Source organism: Amphiprion ocellaris, chromosome 13, assembly GCF_022539595.1.
Source record: "Amphiprion ocellaris isolate individual 3 ecotype Okinawa chromosome 13, ASM2253959v1, whole genome shotgun sequence".
Taxonomy (NCBI): domain Eukaryota; kingdom Metazoa; phylum Chordata; class Actinopteri; family Pomacentridae; genus Amphiprion; species Amphiprion ocellaris.
The window spans coordinates 10,290,828-10,318,196 of NC_072778.1; the positions used below are offsets into that span (position 1 = coordinate 10,290,828).

At 39.7% G+C, this 27,369-nt stretch overlaps 3 protein-coding genes across 4 annotated transcripts; all 3 read right to left on the reverse strand.

The window, feature by feature from the left end:
- Nucleotides 1-2,048: 2,048 nt before the first annotated feature.
- Nucleotides 2,049-3,696, reverse strand: LOC111580477 (heterogeneous nuclear ribonucleoprotein A0-like). The gene has a single exon (XM_023288233.3). It carries the CDS (start codon nucleotides 3,626-3,628, stop codon nucleotides 2,729-2,731), a length of 900 nt encoding a protein of 299 aa, XP_023144001.1. The 5' UTR covers nucleotides 3,629-3,696; the 3' UTR covers nucleotides 2,049-2,728.
- Nucleotides 3,697-8,958: 5,262 nt separating this feature from the next.
- Nucleotides 8,959-10,252, reverse strand: LOC111580474 (heterogeneous nuclear ribonucleoprotein A0-like). Its single transcript, XM_023288229.3, has one exon. The coding sequence runs from the start codon at nucleotides 10,181-10,183 to the stop codon at nucleotides 9,299-9,301; it is 885 nt and encodes a 294-aa protein (XP_023143997.1). The 5' UTR covers nucleotides 10,184-10,252; the 3' UTR covers nucleotides 8,959-9,298.
- A 1,812-nt stretch (nucleotides 10,253-12,064) lies between these two features.
- Nucleotides 12,065-26,460, reverse strand: maea (macrophage erythroblast attacher, E3 ubiquitin ligase). Of its 2 annotated transcripts, none has more exons than XM_023288232.3 (9): nucleotides 26,337-26,460; nucleotides 22,384-22,566; nucleotides 19,905-20,108; nucleotides 19,602-19,724; nucleotides 18,251-18,327; nucleotides 17,993-18,101; nucleotides 15,931-16,064; nucleotides 14,813-15,008; nucleotides 12,065-13,996 (listed from the first exon to the last, which is right to left on the reverse strand). In XM_023288232.3, the coding sequence occupies exons 1-9, from the start codon at nucleotides 26,403-26,405 to the stop codon at nucleotides 13,901-13,903; spliced, it is 1,191 nt and encodes a 396-aa protein (XP_023144000.1). In that variant the 5' UTR covers nucleotides 26,406-26,460; the 3' UTR covers nucleotides 12,065-13,900. The 2 variants fall into 2 exon arrangements, with proteins under 2 accessions (XP_023144000.1, XP_054872871.1); XM_055016896.1 differs by lacking the exon at nucleotides 26,337-26,460 and adding an exon at nucleotides 25,302-25,322.
- Between the last annotated feature and the right edge of the window lie 909 nt (nucleotides 26,461-27,369).

The window sequence follows — 27,369 nt, forward strand, 5'->3', positions numbered from 1 at the left end:
GTCTCAGCCTGGTGCTGTAAGGATCAGATAACCCTCAGCTCATGTTCGAGTGGGTGATGGAACATATTTCTGGAACTTCCCATTCATCATTTAGACCTAAAGAGGAAGAAAATGCATCCTGCAGGGATTTAAAAACTGAATGTTATGCAGATCAGAACTCAGTCAAAGCATGCAAATCATAGTTGCTCATAGTTGCTGAAGATGATTCATATTGCTATAAGTGTGGTTCAAATGTGGATCTTTTTATATATATATATATATATATATATATATATATATATATATATATATATATATATATATATATATATATATATATATATATATATATATTGTTAACCTTAAATTACTTGGGCTCATTGTTTATTACATGAAAAGGAGTTGAAGGATTGTTCTCAAGTTTCATTCAGGAGTACAATTCTCTCTAAGGTTGGTTCTGCTTTATTAGCTAATTTTCCTTGTATGTCTTGTAGAAAAATTAAGAGAGCTTTATTGTCATTCGAATTTTTATACAAAGCAAAATTGTGTGAGCATGTATTATTGTGCAGCAACCATACATAGTTTTTACTTTGTAATCTTCCTATTAAAAAGTTGTATTTGATAAATCTGTGACGTGAAATAAGGATTATTTCAGCTATACTGTGCTGGTTGTGGGTAATTTGATGGCAAACAATGTCCAAACAGATTGTGCAGTGTGCTAAATGATAGATCAATAACCAGGATCTTGGCACAGCAAAGAAACTAGTTTCAGCAACTAATTCTGATGCTGCAGTGAAAAAATGAAAGATGCCCATGCAAAATGTTTTAATTTTTTTTGTTGTTGTTCTTTGAAGTTTTCTTTCTTTTTTTTTTTTTTTTTAACCTAATTAGCTAAAGTGACAGTTGATCATGAGTCTAGCTCCCCTCTCTGGCCTCCTGTGTCTATTAGGACTGAGAGTTTTAGGTTCAAGAAAGTGAAGTTTGTAAAATATTACCAAAATGAAACATGGAATCTTCATTTAAATCAAGGATTTCATTCATAAATTGAACTGCTATGGTTCTGTTATTTTAATATTTTCAAGTTTTGTCGATTTACCTTCCCTTTTTTTCATTTCTTGTTTACACCTTCAATTGTTAAAATACAAATAATCAGTCAAAATTGTTCTACAAAATAATACATAAATAAATCCACTATACTGCCGATCAGTTTCACTTCAAATTTTTTTTTAATAATCCAAACTTTAGATGTGTTTATGTCCACAAAAGAAGGAAAAAGTAAGAGCTCACCCCTTTTTCTTCCTCTCTGCCAGTACAGCTGCTTCTCCCCAGAAAAACTCAATGTTTGCATAAAATTCATCCCTTTTATTTTTACAGTGTTAGAGACCACTATTACATTCATGACTGGTACATGCCAATTAGGAAGTATTTAGATTCCTGACAATTTGGTAAATTTAATGGGATTTTTTATTTTATTTTATTTTTTTTTAACCCCATACAACATTGGCTAACTTGGAAAAAAACAACTGAATATCATTTACCACCTGGCTGCATGTGTGTAGTATTATGAAGGCAAACAAAACAAGATCTTCAGGAAAAACCTGTTTAAGTGTAACCGAAGTTTTGCAATCTCAGGAACCCACTTTACCAAATGCAATGAAACATAACCGGGGCTTCAAAAAAGAGAGAGAAAGGACTTCTTCAGTGCAATATGAAGTTAGTAATCATCAGGATATACCCTTGAAAATTGCTCCGCCACACAGATTCACTTAAAAACAATATGCATTTCACTCTGCATTGGCTCCCATTAGTTTTCAATAGACTGCAGAGATCATGAAGTAGTGCTTCTGGTGATGCATATAATGATCTTGCTCAAGCCCCAAATTACAACTACCAGTATAAAATGGCCGATGGACTGGAGATGCTGGCATTTACAGGCAACACTCCCTCCTGGTGGTAGCTTCAGGAACTTAAACAGGTTACAGATACCTTGATAATTCAAACTAAAATTGCTGATTTTAATGCAGAACCTGCTGAAAGTGTAACATTTGAATTAAGACTGCGAGATTAGATAGATTTTCAAAACATTAAAAACTTTAATAAAAGCAGAATAAAACATAGGGGTGAACTGAACACATGAATTTCAAACTGTTTTAATCTAACCAAAAAAAATAAAAAATAAAAAAATGCAATGGGACGGGAAAGTGGGAAAAAGTAATTTACAGTTACCAAAACAGTTCGTGACATTTCTCTAAAAAATACTTTGTCACGAAATTGTTTTTCTTTTTTTTAAGATCAAGAAACTCAAGCAATCGAGTCCCATGCTGCCCGACACTGCCACCAACTTCACTTAAAACCCTGAGTTCATGATGCAAAAATAACAGACACATCTGACTGGTTTGCAAGACAGACAAACTCAATTCTGAGTTGAGAAGCAGTGACTGACATGGTTTACGGCTTTACAAATGGTTCAAAACAAGTCTTTCCCCCAACATAACAAAATACAGTTCAATAATTCACAACTCCTAGTAGTAAAGTCCATAATGTGTGGAATAAGAGGACAGATGGGTTCCGGGTGGGGGCAGCTGGGATCCAGGGGACAGTCTCATTCATTCCGTGTGGGTGATGGGCACTGCTCCCTTTAACTCAACAAAAGACCCCGCACCTGGGCTTGTGTAATGTGTGTGAGTGTGTGTGAATTCAAGTTCGTTTCAATCAGAAATTTCCCCATGAAGATAATTTGGAGGAGCCACTAATAGCCTCCGCTGAAGCCGCCACCACCCCTGCCGTATCCTCCTCCGCCGCCGCCTCTGTTGTAAGGAGCCCCGCTCCTATAGGAATAGTTGCCCCCCTTCACGGCTCCATAATTAGAGTGTTGCTGTCCATAGCCGTCGCCAAAGTCACCGTTACTGTAGCCTCCCCCCATCTGGTTGTCGTATTCGTCGTATCCCCCACCGTAGCCGCCGTAGCCTCCTCCACCACCGTTGTAACCCCCGCCATAGCCGTAGCCGCCTCCGTAATTGCCGCCATAGCCTCCTCCGTAGCCGCCGCCTCCTCTTCCGCCGCCATAGTTCTGCATCCCTCTCCCTCGACCTCTTCCTCCCCGGCCGCCGGTGGACATCTCCTGCTTGGTCAGAGCTTTCTTCACCTCCACCTTGTTCCCGTTGATGGTGTGGTATTTGGTCAGCACCGCTTTGGTGGCTGAGTCGGTGTCCTCGAAGAAGACAAAGCCGAAGCCTCTCTTCCTGCCGGTCTGCTTGTCAGAGATGATCTCGGCCTTCTCCACCACGCCGAACTGGGAGAAGTACTCGGTCAGGTTGTCCGCCTCGATGTGGTCTTTGACGCCTCCGACGAAAATTTTCTTAACGTTGGCGAGGATGTCCGGGTTGTTGGCGTCTTCTCGTGCTATGGCCCTCTTCAGTTCCACGTTGTTGCCTTCGACGACATGTGGCTTAGCCGCCATTGCTGCGTCGGCCTCCTCCGGCGTCGAGTAGGTGATGAAGCCGAAGCAGCGGGACCGGCCGAGTTGCTGGTTCATCACCACCACGCAGTCGCTGAGCGCCCCGAACTGTTCGAAATACTTGCGGAGGCCATCTTCCGTGGTCTCCACGTTCAGTCCCCCGACAAAAAGCTTGCAAAGTTTGGCCGTCATGATTGAATTTCTCGTGAGGATGGTGTGCTGAGACAGTCCCTCTTCTTCTTCAATGAACGACGTCAGGGCGGGCCGTTTGACTCGCTCGCCTTCGTAAGACGTTGCCTTCGCTGATTGGTCAGCTTGAAAAAAATCACCCCCCACAAGCGCAGCCCGGCCAGTCACAGCATGCTGCCTTCACGTCGCGTCGGAAATCGTATTTTCAATTCCCGAGTAAGCGAGGGAAAACGTGATTTTCGACCTTTGTGATCGTTCGTTTTGTTCTAATACAACACAAAGCACGTAAACATGTGGCCCGATTAATTTCATTGTCTTATATCACACGACCTATTTGATTAGATTGATATTTTGATTAGATAATGACTACTTGAATACGACAGCCATCAAGTGATCAATCAAAAGGCATTTTGTTAAAATTTAGCGTTTCACTACACTTAGCTTCTTATCATTACATTAGACGACAGTTTTCCATACAATATGACACATTTGGGGAAAATACGGACCACCGGTGTATGACGGTGCCGTAATGTTCAACACGTGACGGCTAGTAACATAAACTGATGAAAGGATTCGATTAAAACATATTTTTCCAGGTATCTATGTCCAAAATTACGGCTTCACAGTGCTTTAACACCCTCACTATTCATTACGTCAGAGAACTGGTCATACCGGTAGTGAACCAATAAAGCAAGAAAATATGGAAGATACATGTTAGGGAAACTACAAATCAACACAACATAAGCTGTGAAATTCATTTATTTTACTTTAAGAATGAGGGAGTTTCTAGAATGGCTGAGAAAAAGTCTGTCTCGGTGGTTTTGGTTAGCATTTCATAATAAATCTCAGTTCCCTCCCTTTAGGCTGTTGAAAAAAAAACTAGCCCACGGGACTACAGCACATTTTATGTTGCAACATGACATGTTTTAGTCACTATGCATTGTAGCAGCTCCCATTAGCCACGTCGGAACAGTTTTTTTTTTTTTTAACAAGGCCTTATCAAGAAATAGAAGGTATTTTCTGTGGTTTATATTTAGCACAAAGCAACACTGAGCTCCTTATTTTCAATGTGCCACATTGGGAATAGAAATTCTACAAACTCAGAAGATACCCTGTTGTGTCTGGCCTGTATTTTTATTATTTTTTTTAAAGTTTGGCCCACAATGTGACATTATGCACCCTCAACTGTCAAGCCCTTTTAACTGAAAAATGATTTTTGCAGTTATCTGTAACTACATTTTGACTGGTAAGAATTTTTTTCCGTTTCAATTCAGTTTTCTAGTTATGATTCCAAGTGAAGACATCCTGCAGGACTTTTGTTTGGGGTAGAAACTAAGATACTAGTCGCAATTTAATTGTAGATATTCCAAACTGGAATCTGATACATGTGACAAGTCCTGAATTTGAGTTTTGACCAGTATTATTCCTTAAAAGACATCTGCCATTTTTGTCAATCTTACTAGTCAAGATGAATTATTCAACCTATATATAAATCTCAGGAAATCATTTTCAATGATGTCGAGAGTTTGATGAAAACAGAATTGAATAGTTACAAAATTAACATCTAAAAAAGGTATACTTACATTTAAATTTTGACATTTGTTGGAAAATGTTCTAGGCATATGCAGCAGAAAATAAAGGCGGTTCTCCCAAATTCTGCATATGTAGACTTCAGCTGAGTGAATACTTTGAGGATAGTCAAACAGAATTTTTGTATTTGTTTCCCATTTATCATTACGCTTGTTATATATTTAAAAAGGCTCATCATACCCTCCAGGTGTTTTCAGAATATTGCACAGAACTACAGGCAGCCATCTTGCCTAATTATGCAGCTTTACAAAAACAAGAAAGAAGACTTAACAGATATTAACTGTGCAAAATTTCAAACACTACAAATGTTCAGTGAATATACTGAACACCTTCAATGTGTGATTTGTACATTGAGATTTAGAAACCATGTAATTTAGGCCTTATATTTACAAATCCTTTGCAGCCACCAAAGAAAGCAAAAACCATGATATTACCACAGCTCAGCCAAGCTTGCTGCATGTACCAGCACCTAACATTTGAAGCACTGAAAGGCCCCAAAACATATTCCAAGCAGGGTTTATACAATTCCAGCCTGGCTGCAAAAAAAGACAGAAGCTATCAACCATTGCAAACCTCCTCTCTCCGACAGAATGAAAATAATCAGCGCAACCAGTTGACAACCTTCTTTCAAACTCATTGTGAGACGTATCACCAGGTCAGGCATGCAACCAAACTGTCAATACAAAAAAGTAACATAACAACTCCCTTGGTATATCAAAATATATAAATTTATTGTGGATTCATAAAAAACACGTCCAGCATAAGAGATGTGTCCTCCTCCTAGGGGGTGATCAGAAACCGTCAAGCAAACATCATCCTATAAAAGGTAACAAGAGAACACAATAAAATTTACACTCATGTCAAGCATTACTTAACATTTGTCACACCAATTTATGCCACACCGGACCAATAGCATCACAGTACCTCAGACAGGGTTGTTCTAGTACTGTGCTTCCTCCTGTTACACGACACTACAAATTACCGGTAAGGCATGAGCACTGTATTTACACTTGACTTTGTGCTTACCAACTAAAGGTAAATTATCAGGCTTGGAATTACTTAAAAATTCAGAGATTATCCATAAAGCTCTCCTGTGCTTTTTTGTTTTTATCTTTATCTTTTATGGCTTGGTTCAATTAGTGGTAAAAGTCAGTAGAATAAAGCCCACTAAGATGCACACAGACCTGATTAACAACGTATTTACTTTAAGATTTAAGGACAAAAACTTGTGTTCGCCTCCAACATGCTGCTTACTGGCCTGTCGTTGCCTCCTGATTAAACTCTTGCAGCCAAATCTCTGCAAATGTTGGCAAAAAAAAAGAACACCGCTTCAGAATGTGTTCTTTGCACCAGCAGAGCATGATGCAAATTTAAGATGCATTAAATGGCTAAAATAAATGCCTAGCAGTGTGACCATCTTGAATGACCCAATTGCTTAAAATGTTAAACACAATTTGTACAAAACATGCTCTGAAGACAAATCCACACCACCATTTGCTGGTTGGTCTATTCATTCCGCGGCCTTTCAAAACTCAATGAATTATTAACAAACTGCATTAAGGTACAGGGATCAAAATGTAGATACTGAACTGCTGTAATTTCTTTGGTACTTACTGAATAGACCCAGTGTGCAAGCAGACCATATGGCACCTTTACCGGCGGGTACATGAATAACATACTTCCAACATAAGCAGCATGTAGGAGCACTGTCTGTATTTTTAAAGACTGCAGGTAACAGTATGTCAGTTGCACCTTAAATGTAGATGAAGATTTCAAAACCTTTTTATGATGCCCATGTATAACAGTTCAAACGGTTAAATATTCAGGACTGGTTTTCCCTGCTCATAAAAAATATTTTGAGTAAATGCACACATTCATGGAATTGGAAATCTCTGTAGACCTTTAATAACAAGAATACCAAAATACTGTGCTTTGAAACCCACAGTATCAAAATTTCTTCTCCTAGACACTTAGTCAGTGGTTTCCAATATCAAGGTTCATCTTCTATTTGGTCACCGTTGATGCAAAAGGATGTTCAAAGTCTGAGACTGAAGACTTGGGATGAAACTGTAATGTGTATGTCATCTCAGGCTCCTGCATCAGCCAGTAGGATTTGAACCACCACAACTAGGGCTGAAATCAATCCCGAGTCCAACAGGACAAATAACCTACAAAAGGAAAGACTGCATAGAGGGTCACAAGACCAAGACGGCTGAAAACCTCCAACAAGTGTTTTGGTTGAAAACATACTGATGAATGGGAAGGAGAAAGTATGAGAATACTGTGTGATCAAAGTCCCCACAATCCTGAAACAACATATCTTCATAAAACATTTGACATGACAACCATGTTTGACTCTTTCAAGTGCTTTTGACCATACTGGGGAATCCTTTGTGAAAACTGACTTCACCTGAGGGGGAGAAGGCACAACCACTCTCCGGTCCCCAGTCAGCGTGGAGACACGCACCCCAGCGTTTTCGGGGTGATGTCCTGGCGCCCAGGTTACCGTAGCAACCTGGAGGAGATGGAAGAAAAACAGAGTGAAAAACTGGACCAAGCATGATTTCTCTGGAGGAGACGCCAATCTATTTGTTCCATTATTTGTATTAAATTGTGGAACAAAATTTGGGTCCCCTTGCACCCACTTAAGTTTATTACAGACCAAATTAACACCCCACCCATTTTTATTTTAAATTAGCTATATAATGTTTAGCTATATTGAGCTGTTAAGTTAAGATTAAATAATGGCACACTTGTGTACCATCTCAAATATATTCCATACATTGTTGACCAACACAGAGTGAAGACAGGTTGATTTACATACCTAGTTTGCTGGATGTGGATATCCTAAAGAGATATTTCAGACTCCTATCACAATCGACCCCAGGTAATCAACAGGGTCCTGATGTAGCCTACAAACAAACTGCTACGGCTATTTTGGCTGGGATAGCCTACTGGAATACGAGTAAGAACACCTAAATGTAGGAATAATCAAAGATAAATATCAGAGCCCTCATGTCGACATATAGATATGTATTCAAAAATGTAAAAGAAAAATGTTAAGTCATATTAGCAGTATCTAAAAAAAAAAATAACACAACTTTAAAACAAAAGGTCACACCCTACAAAGCCTACATGCATTGGCTGTGGGTAGACTACAACCATTTTGTGTTTCACCCACCTGAGAGTAAGGGAATAAACTGTGGGAATGATGCCATGTAACTAAAGAACAAGATGATGTCTTATAAACCTGTGGATGAACTTGAGGAAGCCTGGTTAAATAAGTAAAATAACTAAGCTAAGTGGTATAATGTTTTATTTAAAATGAACATACATAAGCATACCAAAGTGTTTTAACAGTAGGTTTTGTTCTGCAGACATGAAAGTATACAATATACATTAGATATTGCTACAGGTAGTGAAAATGAAACAATATTTAGATTGAAACTATTACTATGCGCGAGGAATCTGAATACAGTAATGGGGAAGGAAACAAGGAAACTGGATCCTGCAGTATCACGTTCCCGCCTTGCTGAATGACCCAAATAAGTAATTACACAAATTTATATCAGAATGACATAGCTATGAAAACCACATAACATGCTTTCTCATCCTCATACAATGAAATCACACTAAATTTAATCCAGAAAACAAAGTCGAATCTAACTGCTTAAAATGCAAATATTAAAATAATCAGAACTTGTAAGCAAAACAATCCTACATCGAAATTTCAAAACAACGACTGAACGCAAATAAAAAATAATTCAACTCTAAACGACAACTACACGCCAGTGGCGTGGTTACATAAAAAAGAAATCGCTGTGTTATTCTTCGTTTGTGTGTCCTAGTTGAACGGCAACAACTGTTGCTCGTTATTATCAGGTGTTCTGGGAAGTGACCTTCCTACCTGTTTGGGTTTTTGAGGTCTTCATTATGATAAGGGGGTCTCTGTCCGTATCTCTGCCATGGTAGGATTGCACGGCAGACGCCCCGTTACTGACTTTGAGTTTTGGCGTCCAAATCCTGGCTGGGAGTAATTGGTGGCAAGGGGTGGGCTGGTTGCTTTCAGCGTTGCAGTCTCATCTAGTAGCCGCCGCCGTAGCCCCCCCTCGGGTAGCCACCACCGCCGCCTCTGGTGTACGGAGCACCGCTCCTCTGGCCGCCGAAAGGCCCTTTCATGGGGCCATATGCAGAAGAGTGCTGGCCATAGCCGCTTCCAAACTCGTTGTAGCCGTTTCCACCGCCATAGCCGCTTCCCTGGTCACTGTAGCCCCCATAGGGTCCGCCGTACCCTCCGTATCCGCCACAGTTGTAGCCTCCGCCATTTCCGTAGTTGTAGTTTCCGCCATAATCCCTGCCGTAGCCATTTTGATTTCCCCTCATGCCTCTACCAGGCCTTCCCCTCGGCGCCATACCGGTTCTGTTGGCTGCCTGCATCTCTTGCTTGGTCAGAGCTTTCTTTACCTCAACCTTGTGTCCATTGACGGTGTGGAATTTGACCACAACCGCCTTATCGGCTGCGTCGTGGTCGGTGAAGTACACAAAGCCGAAGCCCCGTTTCTTTCCGGTCTCCTTCTCCGAGATGACTTCGGCCTTCTCGATTTGACCGTATTGAGAGAAGTATTCGGTCAGATGTTCTTCTTCAATGTCGTCTTTCAGGCCGCCAACGAAGATTTTCTTCACCTTAGCGAGGGCCTCGGGCTTGTTGGCGTCTTCTCTGGCCACAGCTCGCTTTACCTCGACCGCGTTGCCGTCGACGGTGTGCGGCCTAGCCGCCATTGCAGCGTCGGCCTCCTCTGGTGTGGAGTAGGTTACAAAGCCGAAGCAGCGGGACCGCTGCAGCTGCTTGTTCACGACGACAACGCAGTCGGTGAGGGTACCGTACTGCTCAAAATGCTTGCGCAGGCCATCGTCGTCGGTGTCCACGTTGAGTCCACCGACGAAAAGTTTACAAAGCTGGTCACTCATTTTCGAATAAAGACGAGCTGATAATCACCAGACAAGTTCAACAATGCGCTGATCTCAAGATGGCGGAGGAGGAGGAAGGAGGCTGTTTTTATAGCGGACGAGCTGTGACGAAGCAGCAGCGGAAGGTCGCCCCGCCTCGTGAGGTCCTTCATTCTCACCATAGGCTGTGTATGATTCTTTCATTTGTAGGAATAAGGACAGCCGATATTTTGATTAAAACGTATGAAATTACATGATAAAACAACGGCAATGGTTATAAAATACTACATAAATGATTCAAAACTGCTTTAGTGTAGTGTTTTTGACGCGCTACCTTTGGGGAGGACAGCTTTTGTCCCACTTACATATATTGTATGTCATGTTCAACATCAAAATAAAATCTCATTGCTCTGATATTTCTAGCATTCTAAATATGAAATCTAAAATATGCACGACTGACGTTCTTGAACCTAATATCTGCTATCGCTGCAACTAACGATTATTTTTATTCTCAATTATTATCTTATTTGTTATTTGGTCTCTAGAACGTAAGAAAATGGTGAAAAAAAAAAATCAGTCCAAGTCCAAGATGACAAATGTCTTCAACCCAGAGACATCTAGCTTACCGTCACAAAGTAGGAAAGAAACTAGAAATTATATACATTTAAGAAGCTGGAAAAAGCGAATTTTGGCTTTTTACATTAAAAAACTAAATACTGAAACAAATTAATCAACTGTCAAATTAGTTGACTAGTATATTCATTGTTGCAGTTCTGTTATCAAATATCTAATTTCACTAGAATGCTCTACTCAGACTGAGGTCAGAATCGTTCCTTAGGTATGATATATGTGATCCTTAAAATCAGGGCCAGTGCATCTGGTATTACCTTTACTTTCCTAAAGGCTAAATCATTGCGGTGCATTTGCTGGTATTGGTACATCTGACAAGAAATCCTAATTATCCCTGTGCATGCGTGGGTTCTCTCCGGGTACTCCGGCTTCCTCCCACAGTCCAAAAATATGCTGAGGTTAATTGATTACTCTAAATTGCCCGTAGGTGTGAATGTGTGAGTGATTGTTTGTCTATATATGTGTATCTGCGACAGACTGGCGACCTGTCCAGGGTGTCCCCTGCCTTCGCCCGAGTCAGCTGGGATAGACTCCAGCACCCCCCGCGACCCTAGTGAGGAATAAGCGGTGTATAGATAATGGATGGATAATTCTCATTAATTACTAAAACAAAAAATCATGAGCCAGGTTGAAAAACAGTATTTTTTGATGAAATTTTGGGTGAAAAATGAGGAATTGCTGTTTTCTCCTCTGTTATCGCAATATGTATATGTATTTTTAGTGTTGGTAAGCCAAGATGTGCAAACTATTATGGATTTTACAGTATTTTACATTTACAAACTAAAGAGGAAATGAATCTAATCTTAAAAGTTGCCCATTTCTATGCACTAACACACTTCGTAAGTGGCTGATTTATGGTCACTATGTTGTGACACAAAAGTGTCTTATTACAAAAGTGTTTTTTTAAGGTTTGAGCCAAAGCAGTGTAAGATCAGATTCAACTGTGCTGCCTAATTAGATTTGCCCAGTTTGATCTTCTGTCTCTTTACTGCCGTGAAATCCACTTTGCAGGTGAATACCAACCATGCAGAACATTACCATCTGTAAGCATGGTTTTCATTGCTGAACCAAAGAAACACCCCCAAACTGAATGCTGACCTCCAGAACTATAGAGCCAGAGTTTCAGGTGAGAGACGCATCACTTGGTTGAATTTCCATGTCAACAGAGTCACAGTTGCTCGTTCATCTCCTCACACCTGCCACACCTTATGGTAATGCTGATGTTAGAGCCCACAGAGCAAAGCAGACATTGCAAAGAAAAAAACACTGAAATCAAAGTTCGCTGAAATCTTTATGAGACATATTGCTCATGAAACAATCCCTAGTTCTATTCTACCAACACAAGCACACAGGACAGTCTGTGTTTGCACAGATACAGTTCCAAATCATCGATGGACACAAATGAGGCGACTTAGTTTATCGATAAACACCAGATGGAAGAAACGACTGACCACAAACTGATCATGTTAAACATAAATCTGCATTTTTTGGATTGCGTTCAATAGGTGTTCAGGGTTATAGCTCAGTGTTAGTTATGCATTCGTTGACAATGAAGTCAAAATTACTGCTGTTTATTCACATTACATACCATCATCTACAGTAAGTTTGAAAGTCATAAAGGATGCTCGAATGAGCCACGTTTTCAGATGGCCACAAGAATTTCCTTCTGACTTTGTTAGGAAAGGCAGTACTGGTAAACAAACAGTGTTGTGGAGGTTTTAACCATGTCTTAAACAAAGGTAGGCATGTGCCTGGAACTAAATGATATGATGGTGAAGCTGGTGTAATTTGATGCTTCGTAAACCCTGTAGTTTTGGTGCTGCGAGCAGCTTTAGCATAGGCAGAGTACAAGAATGAAAAACTATAAGCACAGTCTTTCCCTTTGTTATCTCATTCTTCACTGGGAAATGAAAAAAATGAAATTAAAACTATGTGCAATGTTGAATTGACAAATCACCCAGGGTTTCCTTTTTAAACAAAATAAATATCAAGCATTGCCTGAAATGAAGGTAAGACCAAATCTCTCACACAACAAAGGAAGACAGTTTGTTCATTTGGAAGAAAAAAAACATTAGAGATGGTTTTCGTGTTTGAATATAGTGTAAATTTCATTATGGTTAAAAAAAGAAAACAAAAAAACACCCCATAACCAATATCACCAATTGTGAAACTATAAAGTTTTTCAGAAATGAAAAATTATACTGAACCAGTTAACTTGAGGATACTGCAGGCTTTATCAGATTTGTAACACCCAAGAAAAAACTTGTTCAGTTTACACAGCAATCTTCACAGAAGGTTAATCTTCGTTGCCATAACTTGTCCCTAAAACTCCCGAATGTATAAATGAGGATGATCACTTCCTATCTAATATTTACATTTGAAAAGGAGCCTATGGCACCCCAAACTAGGTTCCAGTTTCAGTCAAGGGGAGGATAAAATTCAGAAGTTAGGCAGTTTAAAGGAAGCATTTAACAAATTTACCCCCCAGAAACATGGCTAGAAGACAAAGGACGTTGACAGCATGCACCACATTGTGAAATGTGAACAGGCAGCCATGGTTGTTTAGAAAATTGCCCAAATCTTGTGTTAATCTGGTTAATGCAGCAAGTAAATACATCTCTGCCACTTGTTATTGAAGTAACAAAGGAACATCACTAGTAAAAGGAAAAAAGTCAAAGTAACCTCAACAAGTTGGTTTTATTTATTTTGTTGTAGTAAAATCAAACATCTACCTAGCAGTTTTTCACCCCATCAGTCCTCTTCTCTAGTGTCTAATCTTCAGAGTGAAGGCCTGTAAGATAATGACAATGTTGATAGTCCATGTGCTTGAATGGATCAGATCAAATGACTTCTAGCCACATCTAAAACAGAGTCTGAAAGGAGAAGAGCCCAGTTTCTGTGAGATCAAATGGAAAGGGGAAACTGGGTGGGCTGATCATTTATTGGGAAGAGGGGCAGGGAGGGTTGAAGGGCATCTTGGGTATGTCTGTAGGGGGTGGAGGGGCACTGGATCACAGCTCCACAGTTGGCTCTGAGTAGGCCAGGTCACAAGTGATGGACAACGACCCATATTTGATCTCGTCGCACTCAGCTGTATCACCTGAGTGATCACATGATATAGACCTTCTCCGCCTGAGAGAAGTTGAAGACTTCTTTGGTTCTAGGACACACCACTTTGTCATCTTGGCGAATGGACAGAAGGGACTGGAAAAGATAACAGGGAGACAATAATAAATCAAACATTACAGTTTTTTTGACTTGTTAAGTCTTGTTGTTTCTGCATTTCAACGCCATGAACCCCCGGCAGGTTTTGCGAGGCATGATATTTAAAAACAACAACAAAAAAACCCCAGCATTTATCAAAGTCAGAAACTGAAACCAGAAAAATATTGTCAGCTTTTTAACTTTCTGACAGTCCCTGAACTATCCTGTGTGACTTTCAGTTTAATCTGATAAATGATTTATTCTACGCATCTCATTAAAAATTTGCCAAAATGAACTATTTGTACCAGATTGTGTAAAAACAGAACATCCTGTGCTCTGTAGCTGGACTGAAACATGAGAAAAATTTGGGGAACTTTTTGATTAAACTGGGCTGGACTACATGCTACAGGGCAGACAGAAGACAAGCATGGAAACTAATTTCAAAATGTAAGTAGAATAATATATATATATAGCTTGAGGAACCACTATTCATTTCAAGGGTTAGTAACATCTGCAGACACCTGGAATACTGTTGTACATGTTCATTGTTCAGTTGAACAAATAAAAAAATAAACTTATGCCTTTTCTCTTTTTCTATGGTTTACTAAAGAATAACTAACATTGCATGGAAGGTATTTTTGAGTTGTCTCTACTTCTAGTCAAGGCTGTTCTATGTTTTTAGAAGTGACTTTATGTGACAAGGGAAAAATAAACACTCAGAAATGGCACCGTTTTCAGAGGGTTGAAAGGATTTCACATTAACAGTAACAGCTTTACACAGTCCAAAGTATTCTTGGCATGTTGCAGCGTACTTACATTGTAGCCGTAGACGTATCCATTAGGCAGCATCATGGGAGGGTTGTTTTCATTCATGACCTCCCCAGAAATCTTACAGACTAGTCTGGAATTAGCACAGTGGGCCATAGGTAGAGGCTGGGCCAACTTGTTAAGAGATTTACTGCACACTGGGCAGTCTGGGTTTTTAGAAGTACCGTCCTCCTTGTAGCACTGACTGGAATGGACATGGGCATTAAGGATCACAATGTACTTTAGGGAACATATTTTTCACTGCAAGACATTATTGATGGTGTCTCAGAAGACACCGTCCTAATGTCAGGCTCAGACTAAAGTAGTGTTGGGGAGTGCCAGTAATAATAAACACTTGATATTCACGAGTTACAATCTGAATGATTCCCATTATTACGCTATTGCCAGGAGCAGAAGTCACTGTTGCCAAGCACTGCTTAACATTCTAGTGCCTGAGACTAATGTTAGCTACAGATAATAAAACTGATAGTTCACTTCCATTACTTACTGAAGAACAGATGGCCTGTATTGGCCACATCTCACCAACCATTTGCTCATCCAGGCTCCTCGTTAAGCTTTCTGCTTTTGTTTTCTTCCCTCACTGCAAAATGTTGTTTATGTTACAGCAACTTGTTGCACCTGTCTCTACTGATATCACGTGCGGTGGTTCACTGCTCCGATTGCTCCCTCAGCCACAATAATCCTAAAAATATCCTGTAGTCTAACACACCACTATTTTTAAATCTTGTCTCTATGTCTCAGATTAGAGACAAGAATATCTGAAGTTTGTCATTACGTGCTTGATGCAACCCCATTTTGAAATTTGTTATGATTTTGCAACTGCTGTGATCTGAGCCTGCAATTAGACAGCAATGAGCAGAGGTGTGATGTAAGAAAACATGTTTTGCGTGATAAAACCATCACCAAGTCATTGCTAGCCACAAGGTACACACCACAAAACTAGCAAAAGATTGCTCCTTTCATTATGTCTTTGGTTTAAAACATCTGTGTGTTTTCAGCATTTTGCTCTATTTACAATAAAATATTCCATAGTCTGCATTCTAAGATAGTTTAAGAAGTTAAAAATCACAAGGGGTGAGTAACTAAATACTGGAATCAAAGGATACGGTGTCTTGATGGCAGACAGACCAGCCTGTAGGGTGATAGTGAAAACGGAGTTGTTTCCCAGCTGATGCAGTCTGTAATTGTCATATCGGAACTGTTGGATCAGTATCTTCCAACGAGCTAGATCCAGAAGATCCTAATGGAACAGAAGGAACAAGAGACAAAAGGCAAAGTTTTTATATAGCCATTTTTCCAAGTCAACTAAGTTGTATGTATGTAACCCAACAAAACAAATGTGCCTCAAGGGGCTAAAATCTTTGCAGCCTAACGCATCCTCTAAACCTCAATTTGGATAAAAAAAAAAGTATCACAAAAACCTTCGAATAAATGCAACATGAAAGAAACTTTAACAAGCAGAGAGGTAACTGAGAAGGTACCCTTCTTCCTGGACGAATAGACATACAATAAATGGTGTGTGCTCAGAAAAGCAACAAAGCAGATTTGCCATATAAATGATATGATGGAATGTGGCATATGAAGACTAAAAGCCTGTCTCTAATATGATGTTGATACATTGAAATTGCAAGTCATGTTCCTGTCCAAAATCACTGTACTCTTCACAAATGAAGTCAGCATTTTAATGCATCATGTGATACTCTAAGATTTGGTCTGTGTACTCTCTGTGGGAAATTAAACTCTTTCCCTCCCCAACACGAGCGTCACCATGCAGACAAACATGTCACACAAGAAGTTTAATCGTGTAATGACAAAAAAAAACCCCTCAATTTTGGCCTCCACTTAAAATTTAAAGTTATTATCAGTCATAGCTTTGTGTTTAGAGTACCAGCTCTGGTGTATCTGTCTAATCACATGTTAACATAATTTTCACAGATGTTAGTTTTGACCATACTGATTAACAGCTTTCTGCTTCCCAAACACAGCTGCAGGCCAGACTGTTTTCACCACAAAGACATTCTACAATTCTAATGTCCACAGACGGTTTGAATGAAGTTACAATGGCATTTAAATTCTTTGTATTCATCTCCAACCAATGGTGGCAAAATTGTGACTTAGTCTGATTTTATTATTATGGAGCTTTGCATTTTCATAGTAGCATCATGTAGCGGAAAGCTTCTGTAATCATGATTTCAGTATTGAGGAAACAACTATGATAATAATGTAAGCTGTAAATGCACTGCCTTGCAAACACACTGGCAGAATTTCTCAGTTATGCTGCTGTCACATTGGCACATGTTGCTGGCAAAAATGTTTTAACAGTAGTCTGCTTACTCTGTCCTCCTTCCAAGCAGATAAAGCCAAATGCTTTTTGAGATAAAGTACTGCTATGGTGCCATGGTGCAACTCAGAGTGCTTTTGAGTGGGAATGAAAATTAAGAATAACACTGTTACTGAAAGCAGATACCCAAGGACAAGTCTGAACAAAGAGGGTTTCATTTTAGCAAAAGATAAGAGTCCCTCTAGTGGCTGGTCTCTTCCTATAGCACATTCTGCAAGTATTTCAGTAGCATATTTCCACTAATAACAAAGGCTAACATTAAACCATCTGTCAAGTTTATGATTTATACACAGTCTGCATAGGCATGTATTTCATCATGAATATATAATGCAGACACAGCTCCTCTGAACGACATGATAAGTTAGGGTGGTCTCTTAACAGCTCTGTCCTAAGTGGTTATAGCCATTCAGTGTGGGAGGCTTTTAGTAAACTTCTTTAAAAAGGCTAAAAAGGTGTGTAGCAACCAATCATGTAATAATTTTGGCCATTTTAAAGGTAATAAATCCAATAACGTAATAACTTGCCAATAATGTAATAAAGTTTCTGAACCAATAATGTAGTAAGTTATTGTGTTAAAAGCCTAGCATTAAAACATGCTCTGAAAATGTAATAACTGCAGCAGATTATGTAATAATACATAATCAGGACTGCATTTTCTTGGAAATAAATTATTACGTTACTGGCTTTATTACATTTACAATGGCCAAAATTATTGGCTGCTACACAGCTATACAATATTATTTGTGCCAAATGTGCGTGACAGGGGTGTGAATAAATAACATTTTATCCATGTACACATTCCCACTAGAAAAGAGTATTTGTGTTACCTTGTATGGGGAGATGTGTGTGTCTGATGGGAAGGCCAGCATGCCCATCACCTGCCGAACCTCATCCAACTGTCCACCTTCTGCTTGGCTGAAGTGCTTTCTAGCATGTCTGTTAAACACACACAAACTCAGGACGTGCCATGTTTCAAATATGGAAATGCAGAGAGCTGGTGGGCATAATGGTTAAGTAAGTGTGAAAATGTATCTAAAAATGTAAGCTGAAGCAGTTATGTGTGTGTTGTGATTAATGTCAAATACCGGACTGCATCCATGCGTTTGTTTTGTCGGATGAGCTCGATGAACTCCTGGATTCTCAGACTGAACTCAAGACAACTCTGCCAAAGGAGGAGACAAAAGTTTATACCAATGTAAGTGCTACAAAACATTCACAATTCATTTTTTTTAAACCATTCTTGGCCCTATGACAGAGTAGACAAGAAACAGATCAATTTAATACAACTTCTGCTGTCCTATTAATGCAAACAAGTTAACTAACTAGGACCCCTCCTATGTGTTTGCGCAAGTTTGAACTCGTTGTAGTTTAACTGGATAATCGTGGGATCAACACTTTAACTTGCTGCCACCTTCAGCAAAACACCCAGGGAGAGTAACTGGAACTAAACAGGGCTGTTTTGGACAAAACAAGGTGCTGTTTTGTTCAAATGTTGACTCGTTTAGTAAGAGTTGACATGTATGAACTGACCAATAACTGGGTCCCTACATGGTTCACCGAGTTAAACTTATGGCTCTTTTTCGTATCATATATATCAACGAAAAGCAATAACGACAACAGGGCCCAAATTATTACCAAGTGCACGGACTGCATCTGATTTTTTAATTGGTTTTCATCCCAGCAGTAAATAGCAACAATTCCTAACAATGTCTTCAATTAATCATTACACACGACCTGGACTAGGATAAAAATCTGAAAATGGATGGATGAATGGGTGTGTGGGCAAAGCAGTTCAAAAGTAATCCACTTATTAAAGGTCTGGAACAATAGTGCTGGATGTGTCACTGCCAGGTTGTACTAAAGTCACACAAAAAGTAGTAACAGTAAGGCCTACAAAAACCGTAAGCCTACTCCGCACTACATAATGGGAAGCTTTAACTTGTACTGGGCTAATTCAACAGATGCATTGGAACCAGAAACCAATTCAGTGGAATAGTAATGATACATAAAGTCCCACCTCATAAGCTGATGGGACAGATTATGAAACCCATAAAGTCTAAAGTTGTGTTTCTGCATGGTCGAAATGTTCAGTTTTGGTACTACCTGCTTATTTGTATTAGGTACAGACCATATCAATTCATAAGGTCTGCATCTTACTATGCTAAGTCCTGTGAGATGACACGTTGTGAATCTGCGCTATATAAAAAAATTGAATTTAATTATTTGCATGTCTTTTACCATATAAAACTCCATATGGTCGTGTCACGGAGACAAATTTTTTTGACAACTTGATAACAAAATTTTAGCTGGCTTAATATTATTAATGTTGTTGACATGAATCTATTTTCTTTTACATGGTTTTAAAGTTTTTGCCAGACCTCAATTTAAACCTTTTGGATTCACAAGGCTAAATTTTGACCTTTGCAAATGCACTACCTTCATCTTGCGGAGGCGGGACTTATTGTCGTGGCACCAGGCCAGGCAAGTGGCCGTCTCCTGTCTCTCCAGAGACTCCTCCACCTCCTTAGCTGTGAGGAACATCTCAATGTTCACTAGATCCTAAAAGCAAATAATAGGGAATCAGAAAAAAAAAACAACTAGAGATAAAAGAGAAGATGTAAGGTATAGCTATAGAGTATTGGGTATTTATGTGCACTTTTTTTTATATGAACTCTAAGAACTCTTACATTCTCACAATGACCTTATAATAACACAAGACTTTCAAAAATAGACAATTACCTCTATACCGCTCTGTCTGGCCAGTTTAACGGCTGTGTTGTAGTAGCCACATCGCAGCAGATGCTCCACCATCATGCGGTCCATGCGTTTTTTCTTCCACAGATTGACTGAAGCCGGCTGGTCGCTGCTGTGCTCCTTCAAATGTTCGATGCGCCGCTTACACAGCTTGGCACTCTCGTCTTCTGCTTGAATGGACTCAGCCGCCTGCAGGACGTACAATCGAGTCCAATCAAGATAATTACAAAAATAGTTGAATGCACAGAATGCAAAACAGGTGTTCAACAGACTTTAATTATATGAATTCATCATTTATTGTGAAATCAGAGAAACTGAGATTACTCAGGTTTTCCCATTTCTTGAAACTTGTTCTGAGAAAGTTATCTAAGCAGTAATTAACTAAGCTAAATATGCTTATGACATGTAACTGAGTTGGTGTTAAAATACAAACAAGTCCTGAACACCAAGGCAAAGAAATGTATAACCTCTACAACCATTTAAGTCTGGTCAGCTGTTTACTGTTTCACAGATAAACTGGTACAAGACAGAAATAAGCTGCATATCACAAAGATAAAGGCCAGTGATCACACAAATTTAGAATTATATTCCCACTGCTACATGATCCATTTATGCCAGAAAAGGTGAAATATGCGTAAGGAAACTGCACATAATTATCTCCCATGTTCACTGTTCTTTGCACCCTGCTGGTTCAGATTAAATCATTTAAAAGCAAAATTGCATAGGTTCCCTGGTTCATTCTGCTTTGTTCCCTTGCACAGATCGTATTTTTTGCTTTTGGAAAACTTTCACTGTAGGGAAAGGTTCCCACACCCCCTGCAAAATCAGTGCAGCGTGCCCTAGCTTTGAACACAGTCATGGTGTTTGTTCTCAAAGTACCTCCTGAATAACATGTCGGCATATGGTGGGGAAAAAAAAGCATACAAGTGTGCTTTGATTGCTTATTTTGTGTAATTTTAGAAAAACCTTGTACAGAAACCAACCAGGCAGCATTCCTTGGCAGACAAACCCTATCCACCAAGGCCACAGGTTTACCACTATAAAGAAACCACAGTCACAGTCAAGGGCTTTTGTTAACAGGAGCGAGCAATATGGCTTTTAATAGTTGGCTCTGGCTGCAGTGAGATCTTATTTGTAGATGTAATACTGCTATATCTCGATACACTAGCTTAATGACCCATATGTAGTTTGTTCTGTTGTTCTGCAATATTTTACAAATTGGTGAGGATTGGATGTGCAAGTCACCAGACTGTGACTAAAATTTAGCTGAACCAACAGTCTCAGTGGGGATGCAGGTTTTCAATATCAAATAAGGAGTATCTGTGCTGACAATGAAACAGACTTGAGGATGAATTTTACTCGAATTGATAACAAAAGTACAAAATTTGCCAGTAAAGGAGCCTTGTTGGTGCCAATGTGTTGACCTGCTCCCCTATAGTTAAATTACTGCCCCTCTTCTCAATCAACACTGGTTTTCTACGCATACGTACAGTCTGTTATTCCTCATCCATTTTGATTAAGTGCCACTTACTAAAGGTGGATAAATTTAATTCCCAGAAGTTGTCTCTGATCCAAGTGGATCACAGTGGAAATAAAAGCAGAACTTTGGACAACAGTCAAGTTCAGCTAGAGGTCAGTAAGATCCTGTGTTGGAAAAGGCAAGCACCAGGTCCAACACCAGTACTTGCTTTTTTATACACAGAGGATTGGGTGAGTTTCTTAAACGTAAAGTCTATTTTATCTTCTCATAAATGAAGTCTTCCTCAGAGCTTTATAATGTAAGATGATGATTTCTCTGGCCTTCTACAAACTGTTTTATCTCTATCCAAGGCCAGATTTCAAACATAGCCTTCAAAAATGTGAACACTGACCTTTAAGTGTACCAACAACAGAGGAAACACAGCAAAAAAAAAAACACTAAAACTTTCCACAAACAAAGCTGACAAAGTTGCACTTGCCCGCAATGTTGAGCCAATGTTTTGTTGCCTCTGATTATCTCTGTAATCTCTATTTTGCACAAAAGCAGTTCTCCTAAAACATAAATGAAGAGATATGACACTGACAAAGCCTCTATTGTGTGCTCAGCTTTATTGGAACACAAGATAAGCAACCACAGAGAGGCAGAGGCAACAGAGCTTTACTCTGCTGGGGTCAAACAGAAAATGTGAAAAGCTGTGTTTGCTTAAAGGATATCTGTCCACTCATAATAACAAAGTAGTTGCAAAGATCTATTTTGTTGTTGTTGCTTGTAAGTGAACGGAAATAGAAAAAGATTGAGGTATTTTTGTTTTGCATTAAGCGTGGAAAATTAATTTTAAGAAACATTATCTTGAAAAGCTTCATATTCCAATCCCTCACCAGCCTGGAAGGACTCAGTAATTACAGTTACCTATGGCTGCATATGGTTTTACATACTCAAGCATAGAAAAAAGTGAAGGTGTGTTTGTACATCTGTATCCCTAACCTTCCTCTTCAGGGCGCTGAGTTTCTCAACCACTCCATCCAACAGCGACACCACAGAGTCGACCACTGGAAAACTGCTCAGCGTCTTCTCCAGCTCTGCAACCACCATCGTGACGTGACTCGTCTCCCTGTCGATGTTCTTCTGAGCTGCTCTGAAACGTTTGTTCAGAGTCTCGTATGGCACCTGTAAAGACAAGCCCATAAGACATTTACCGTGAGGCATTAGACATAGAGGTTTTACAGTGGCAAAGGGCAAGTACACAGCTTGGTACAATTTTCCAGACTAGCATCACAGCTCAGCAATATGGAACTGACCTTGAGCTGATGAAGGTAGAAGGTTGTTTTAATAACAAAATTGTAACTTATGTATTCTGCCATCCAGTCTTCCTTGATACTGGTATCTATTCAGTATCAGATCACCATTACTTTTAATTTTACCTGGTATTATGTTATGCATCCCTCTAGTACAGCCTTAATTTAACCTCTATCGGCTTGCATCAACATTATACACATAATCCCAACAATCTAAAGTGTAAATAGCTTCTAATACATGCTGTGACCAGCTCTAAGTAGTGATACATATTTCAGCACTGGCCTGGGAAAAGACATTCACATTGAATAATTTTCATCCTTTTTAAAGTTTATGACAAAACTACACTTCTAAGATTTAGAACCTTCTCTGACTTTTCACCAATCTGGGCCAAAACATTGTTGCCTTTCACACATCAACTGCACTGATTTGAGAATACACACACACACGCACACGCACACGCACACACACACACACACATATATTCATTTTACAACAGTAATGAGTAAGAACCTCAATCAGACCACAAAGAGGTCTAAGCAAACAAAACAGCAGAATAAAGAATGTGGCCCCTACCAGTTAACACACAGTGGCATGTAGCGAATGTGCGAGTTTCTCGGGTTCAAACGCGTAAAGAATAAGAAAAACACAGCTTGAAATAGCAGCAAAACAGCATTTCTAACCTTCTTGTGGCTCCTTGTCTACAATGTTGCTTAAAAAGACAAGAGGAGTGTGCTTTGATCCATTGAAAGATTTTTTTTTCTTTCAGGGTAGAGTCAGTTTGATTTCACAGATCACTAAGATTGAAGAGGAAAATTATGTAAATGTGCAAACATGACAGAACAAATCTTTTTGGAATTTGGGAAATCCAGCACTATACTGAAGCCCAAAATGGGATGATATGTCTCAGAGATTTAACTGTGCCACATAACAGATCAGTATGCACTGGTAAGCATTCTTGAGTCTGCTGTTGGCAGAAACAGGTATATTCTGCCTAGGAATGTGCATAGCCAATGCCTGGGAAAAGACGGGAAAGACACTGTCTTTACATTAGCCTCTCAAGCATTCTTTCCCCTTATGGTATGTCAAGATCAGAATTTGCTATGGACATGTTTTGCTTGACCGGCAAACAATGATTGCTTTGTGTCACAGATTACCAAACGAATTATAGGGGTTATAACTGAGGGTTTTACTGTGCTCCTATTCACATTTAAAAGCTGTCTGGAGCTCACTGGATAATTTTTACATGAAATACACATGCCTCATGGAACGAAAACCATCGCAGGAAAGACTGCTTTAGGCAACACTGAATGTATATCTACATTTACAAACTGATTGTATGTGGATTAATAATATCATGGATAATACCTGATCGGACATATTGAACTGCTAAATCTCTAATGGTGAAGATTCTGTTACTCCATCTATGCCAAACTAGCCAATATTTCTTGGCTCTTGGTCCTTTCAGGAAATATTGCAATCAAGGTGAAAAGAAGCTATGGACATTCAAATGATATACCGTATTATCAATTAAGAGCTTTTCAATGAATTTCGAGAACAGTCACTACATCATGATATACACTGCTCACATTATACACCACGACATCATCTACATGGCCCACATTGTAAAACAGGTGAGGAGGCGTGGCATGTGCAAAAGACTTTGGCAGCAATTTAATGAGAACTAATCCATTACAAAAATGGGCATTATTAGAAAACCAAAATATTCCACTTTTGACTATGACTGGCTCTTACAGCTTACATATATTATAATTGGACATATTACCTTTTTCTACATGACCTTGATTTACTTGACAGTGGACATGTAAATTAGCCATGAACACGTTTCAGACACAAGGAGGCTGACACCATGTCAGTATAATCGTTTGTCTTTCATGATTTATTAAGAGGTGGATCATTGCAAGAGACCCTGACAGGCTCACTCCAAACAGTGAACATTATTCACTCATGATAGTCAGAATATTAACATTCATCACTGCATGGCTCAAGTAATTTATAGTAAGCCTATATGATCATTCTGACTTTCCTTGAATACAGACCCTTTGTTAAATATGAAACATTACAATGTCATAAGACTGTGAAGGGCCTGTATGTCCAGCATTTAGATTAATACCCAACAAGTTCACAAAGCCAACACCTTTTTGTATGTAAATGAGTAATTACATATATTTTGGGGTTACTATTTCTACAAAGAATGCACTGATCAGACATCCACAAGGGCATAATACCCAACACATGATGTAATTGTTTGGTACTACAGATTAGAGGCGTCCTCTGTTTCTGTGTCAGGCAACACTGTGAAATTATAATTTTGCTCAATAGAGCTACAAATGTAATCAACCCTGCTCTCCTACAGATGTAGACCCCATTTGATGCCAATTATAACCATCACTCCTGTCTTAAAATGGTGCCCATCATCTTACTGCAGCATCCAAGCAAAGACAGACACATCCCCAAACCACGGCCATGCATTCTGCACACAGAGACATCTTAACATCGCCGGCCACACGAAATGCCTACTTCTTTTCATCATGGCAACGTTATGCCATTAGTTTCTACACAAAAGCTGTCCATGCGTTGGTACTCACAGCCGTGCTTTACACGACGACGCTGTCTTGCTGTGTGAGGCGGCTGAACACAGGAAGCAGCCCGGACTTGTTTCAGCTCGTCTTTTAGCAGTGGTGTCGCAGTAACGTTATGTGGAATGGAGGAACAGTGCGTGTGTGCGGCAGCAGCCTGTGATTTCTCTCACTGGCCATTTTGAAGTGCAGAGAGGCATCAGCAATCTGATGACACTGCGCTAACTCACAGGACCGCTTCTCTGCCTGACAGCGTGTTGTTACGGGCTCTCCCCCGACTATTTCAACCCGTCCAGCTCCCAAACGGCCACAATTTGCATGCTCGACGTTACGTACCGGGCAGGATGTTCGCCTTTTGCGACGATAGACATGGGTAATGCTGGTTTCCACCACAGCGACCTAGCTAACGTTAGCAGGCCAATCACGTCTGCATGTCATTCCTTTGACGCCGTGGCTGTCTGCCGAAGGGACCAGCAACCATGTTGTCTCATGCTCCGCCAGTGATAACACCAATCACGACGTATATAACATCCTTTACATGAATATTTCGTCTCTTCACCTACAGTCACCAACACAGCTATTAAATCAGTACACGTTCACATACGCCAATCAATTTCCTGCCACCGCAGTTGAACCTTAAATGTAAAGTTACGTGTGGTTAGCTAGCGTCAACTAAAAAACCTGACAAGGACCATCCTGTCCAAACTAGCAGGCTTAAACTTCAGCTAACAGTTGTGGGGCCCTTGACGCACTCAGAGCTATTAACAAAAACAAACAAATGCAGCAGACAATCGGCTAACTTGCCACCGGCTCACACTTTTTAGCGACTTACTCAGTCTTTTCTATCGCTTTGCAAAAACAGGTAGTTCATGGACGCTAGCTACCTGGCTAGGCTAGCTCAGCTAACGTTAGCCTCTCCGTTAAGTTCGCTTCCCCTCGCAATCTAATGAACTGCTAAGTCACATTTTCCAAATTACACTGCGTATTTTGGGGACAGCAGAATCGCTATGCTATCGATATACATCAGTTCCTGTTATTGTTTACCTTCAGGGTGGGATATTCTTGGACTTTGAGAGCCATGGACAGTTGAGATGCTGTCTCTTGCACCGCCATCTTGGTTTTGTGGTTTTCTTGTAGTTGTTTGTGTTTTTTTTTCGATCAGCTCAGAATGGCCTCGGTGCTCACTACCGCCATCTGCTGGGACGGTGTCAGCACTGATTGTGTGTACGTAGTGGGGGTTTTGTTGCATGCCTTTAATATCTTTACTGAACAAAAACATAAACATAGCATGTAGTATTTCATTGAATCATATCTATTCATTATAACATACTGGAATAAATATTTACTGCGTACTTTGCACATCAATTTAATAAGATAGATGCATAGATGAGGGATGAGTGTGCCCAAAAGTTTCAAAAAAAGATTCCCTCACACTCCCAATTGTATATTTATTTGCAATGATTGTGCAAATCTTTAATAGAAAGTGGTAACTAATCAGCATACCCTCACGTACTACTGAGATGCAAAATAGAATTCAGTGAAATTACAACTTTAAAACACATACTAAAAGGAGGAATATATCCTAAAATTTGTTTATATAGAATTGGTGGAATCCTGGGATAGGAATGGGCTAAAACCACAGTCTCAAAATTCTTAGATTTACAGTTTGTATATGAAGATAACCCTGCATTAACAATGACACAACTGTACAAATCAAGTAGGTAACATTAAACAAAAAGGAAAGGTAAACATCAATAATAAATTTACTCAAGATCCTCCCCAGTACATCATATAAATAGACAACTCTACATCAGAATGGACGTCATGAAACAACTACGAACGTACAATAATGGAACAGATAAAGGGCAGATCAGCAGTGGAGTCATAGACCAGAAATCACAAGTCAGTAACACAGAGAGGTAATGAGGCTATTGACGCTGCTTGTGGAATGTTGTTATCCATCTAGAGCATCATATGACTGATTGTCTGTCTTGCCATGTGGCCTGAAACAGTTTCTTAGACAACAAATATTGGAGTTTTGGACATTCAAGTGAATGCCAGCCTCCAGCAGCCTGTT

Excerpts from the sequence above, each read along its gene's own strand:
- LOC111580474 (XM_023288229.3), bottom strand. The coding sequence starts at position 10,183 with ATGAGTGACCAGCTTTGTAAACTTTTCGTCGGTGGACTCAACGTGGAC.
- LOC111580477 (XM_023288233.3), bottom strand. The coding sequence starts at position 3,628 with ATGACGGCCAAACTTTGCAAGCTTTTTGTCGGGGGACTGAACGTGGAG.
- maea (XM_023288232.3), bottom strand. The coding sequence starts at position 26,405 with ATGGCGGTGCAAGAGACAGCATCTCAACTGTCCATGGCTCTCAAAGTC. Across the intron at positions 22,567-26,336 it reads AAGAATATCCCACCCTGAAG|GTGCCATACGAGACTCTGAA; the intron begins GTAAACAATAAC and ends TTGTCTTTACAG. Across the intron at positions 19,725-19,904 it reads CCAGACAGAGCGGTATAGAG|GATCTAGTGAACATTGAGAT; the intron begins GTAATTGTCTAT and ends ATTTGCTTTTAG.